The sequence below is a fragment of the Elephantulus edwardii genome, unplaced genomic scaffold (assembly GCF_000299155.1).
Source record: "Elephantulus edwardii isolate Elephantulus edwardi_28Jun2011 unplaced genomic scaffold, EleEdw1.0 scaffold00280, whole genome shotgun sequence".
Classification (NCBI taxonomy): domain Eukaryota; kingdom Metazoa; phylum Chordata; class Mammalia; order Macroscelidea; family Macroscelididae; genus Elephantulus; species Elephantulus edwardii.
The window spans coordinates 2,874,494-2,878,263 of record NW_006400030.1 but is presented as its reverse complement, the minus strand read 5'-3'; the positions used below and the strand labels follow the sequence as shown (position 1 = coordinate 2,878,263).

The following is a 3,770-nucleotide window of genomic DNA, read 5'->3' as shown; positions in this document are numbered from 1 at the left end:
CATTTACTGTTTTCTCTCTGCTATCTACTGTTATAGGAAATGGCTGAAATGATTATTAAAAGGTAATTTTAGCCTTCTGGAAATGTACAGATTTCGGTTTCCTTCTCTGGTAAATGACAATAATATGGTATGTTTTCAGCAGCTAACTGAAAAGGTTCAAGGTTTGAACCCACCCACCACCTCAAGAGAGAAGAAATGAGACAATCTGCTTCCATAAGGATTACGGCCGTGGAGACCCTATGGGGCAGTTCAACTGCATCTACAGAACTGCTAGGAGTCAGAACTGACTATAGCATTACTGATATTTTGGACTGAGATGAGAGTTCAGCAAGACAATGGATAGCAAAGCACCTTGTAAAACTGAAAATCACTTTTAAATAGTAGCATATGACCTAACTTTTTACTGAAAGTGGTCCTGGGAGAACAGAGAACCCAATTTAACAAACAAAACCAAAAAAACTCCCTCAAATCCTGCCAAGCTGTTAAGTAAATGGTAAACAAAGCAACTATTTTAAAAAAATGAGAAAAAAAAGCAAGAATAAAGTATCACATTTACTACTTATAAGTATATATACCACAAGCATCACTGATGTTTTCAGCAGTTGATTAAAAAAATAATAATAATAATGAAAGCATTCCCAGACATAGAAAACAGTTCCAAGAACAGGGGGCCGCCCAGTAACCAAAACATTCCATTTCTTGGTTATGTAGTTTCATGCTACACCTTAAGTTTATTTTAGAGTATTTTTAGCCTATGTCCTCCCTTCTTGACCTTCCTTGTTTGCTAAAAGTTAAAAAAAGAGAGAATATGTTTCACTGGCATTTCCAAAAAAAGTAAGCCTAGTTGAAGGCTTACATAAATTCAGAAAGAAACCACAGTAGACGCTGCATAGTGCAGTGGTTCTCTGCACGGTCCTGGAGGCAGAGACCCTTGTGCTGAATTCCAGGCTGAGGGAAACTGGTAACTTAATGAAATCCTGCCAATCTTTTCCTTTTGACCGATACCACAGGGATGTTAGGGAACTCTGGTCGATTAGTGGCAAAGAGCTGCACTGCCAACTCAATGTCATGCAGTTCTAATACACAAGAAGCTACATGGCAAAAAAGATGGACAATCTCATGTGTGATTTACTACCTCTGAAAACTTGTTGGAAGATCTGTTATGGTCTGGTTCCAAATAGAAAGTACACATCTAACAGCAGAGATGTTAATGGCAATGACAATTAAATGTGATTAAGCACTAAGTACATGGCTTAAAATGAATCCTGAAGAAAAATGAAAATGCTAGTTATTCTCTTCTTCTCACCCATTTAACAGAGCTATTCAGTAAGAATCTTGACGTATTTAGAGGATTGCCCCTTTACTCTTACTCGTTTTAGGACACAGAAGCACCTCTGACTCCCACCACTGACTATTAGGCATGGAGGCTTTTGTCATACCTGGCTTGTGAGTGATTTGCTGAACAAGGATCACTGTGACCCAGTGTGGGCCTGAAGTGTTCCTGTCTAGTAGACACAATCATAGCAAGAGGAGAATACAAATGATTGTGGCACAGAAGAAAGTAAGTCCTTAGCAAGCAAATGGCAGGCATCTCAGTTTCCAAATCTCAGAGGGGAGTTACTCCAATAGGTTGAAGCTGATCATATGGTAATTACAGAATGGTAATGTTGTCTCAGTATGTGGCACTGTGGCACCTGCTTGTATGTGGCATATACCATGGCACTGTCAAAAAAAAAGATAGACACTGTATATGCCTTCTGATGACTGGATTACCAAATTCAATTCTCCTCAGTATTCAATAGCACTTTCTGTGATCAAGAAGGTGAAAAGACAACTATAATATTATTAAGAACAAAAGAAAGAAAAGTTATATATGAAAAGGGGAAGTGTGAATGAGTGTTTATGTGTGTGCATGTGTAAAAGCTCTAGCTATTTGTTATTTAAAAATGTATAACCCACACTATTTTTGGCATTTGCATTCCTTCTGAGTAAAAAAAACTCCCTAGCAGCAACCAAATTAATTTGGTCTCATCAAGTGCTGATTTTATTCAACAAACTCTCAAAAGAAATATCCAGACCTTAGCAAACGTTGAGTATTTTCCTAGAGATTTATCTGGAACATGCTTTTATGAAAAACATTACTGTCACAGGGAAATTAAGTTGGCCTTGGAAGCAGTGTAACTTAAGCAGAGAGAAGGAAATTCATGATCTGACTAGGGATTCTTCTTAGGTAGAATGAACATATGGTCTAAAACCCTAAGTGATGTCAAATGCTGTATTTCCACTTAGGAAAGGCCTGTCAGCAGAAAACTGGTCCAAGGACCATGAAACAGACTTCTAACCACCCACTGAGAGCAAGAAATACAAAAAGAGAGAGGTATTTGAACAATAATATTTCTGATGCTACTCTCTCACAGTGAAGGAACTGAGGGGTCCTCTTCATGAAAAAGAACGTTACCTGTGAATCCTGGTGAACAGACACAGCTATAGCGATTAATGCCATCCTGACAGGCACCATGGACACAAGGATTACTCGCACAGTCATCGAAATTAATTTCACAGTTAATCCCTGTGAAGATAAAAGCCAAGACAAACCATTATATCTTACCATGGACATGCAAATACTTACAGGCCATATTGAGAAATCTAAACATAAAATGCATCTAGACAACCGTGGATGCAATAAAGGAGCTGTTTTCAAAGTGCAGCCCATGAACTCCTGCAGGTTCTCAAGATCCTGTCTGAGGGCATTATGGGATAAAAATGATTTTCTTAATAACACTAAGCTATGGGGGCTGCGGCGGCCGAAGCGGATCGCACACTCTTTGTGGGAAACCTTGAGACTAAAGTGACAGAGGAGCTTCTTTTCGAGCTTTTCCACCAGGCTGGGCCAGTGGTAAAAGTGAAAATTCCAAAAGATAAGGATGGTAAAGCAAAGCAGTTTGCATTTGTGAATTTCAAACATGAGGTGTCTGTTCCTTATGCAATGAATCTGCTTAATGGAATCAAACTTTTTGGAAGGCCTATCAAAATTCAGTTTAGATCAGGAAGTAGCCATGCCTCACAGGAAATTTCATATCCACAGCACCACACTGGAAATTCAAGCCCTACTCTTACTCCAACGTCTCCTAGCAGATGAACAGTGTTATGAGACATAAGCAGTATGGTGGGAGATATCCTTCTCCACAGCTGGATCAGACTGGATTTTCGCCATCAGTTCAGTCACATAATCACTCTTTTAACCAGTCTTCGAGCTCCCAGTGGCGTCAAGATACACCATCATCACAGCGTAAAGTCAGACAGAATTCTCATCCTTATGTAACAGATAGAAGTTATAGCCGTGAACAGTGTTATACTGATCATGGTTCTGACCATCATTATCGAGGAAACAGAGAAGATTACTTTTACGAAGATCGGAACCACAATGACTGGAGCCATGAGTATGATAACAGAAGAGACAGTAGTAGAGATGGAAAATGGCGCTCATCTTGGCACTAGGGTGTATTAAAAGGACATTATTGTTTCTTTTTATAGGGTCATTTTAGATCCTTTGGCAAAATTGGTCCAGATAAGTTTTTTTGAGAAACTTCACAGCTTTACAAGTTACCCTGTCACTTGACAAAAATTTTTAATAGAGAAGATTTGTGGTTCCGGTTTTATTAAATTAATAACCTTTCACCTCAGGGTTATAAGAGGAAAGGGTTTTATTTAGAATGAAGTGCCACAGTTTCTGATTATTTTGGGCCATTTAAGAAAAGGGTGAATTGTAT

The 3,770-nt window shown here is 38.8% G+C and overlaps 1 protein-coding gene across 1 annotated transcript in view; it reads right to left on the bottom strand.

Moving 5' to 3' along the window:
* Nucleotides 1-3,770, bottom strand: part of NOTCH2 (notch 2) — a 188,879-nt gene that overhangs the window by 36,728 nt on the left and 148,381 nt on the right. The window contains exon 12 of the mRNA XM_006900324.1: nucleotides 2,459-2,569. Coding sequence (XP_006900386.1) covers nucleotides 2,459-2,569 — 111 coding nt within the window. The remainder of the gene's footprint in view (nucleotides 1-2,458; nucleotides 2,570-3,770) is intronic.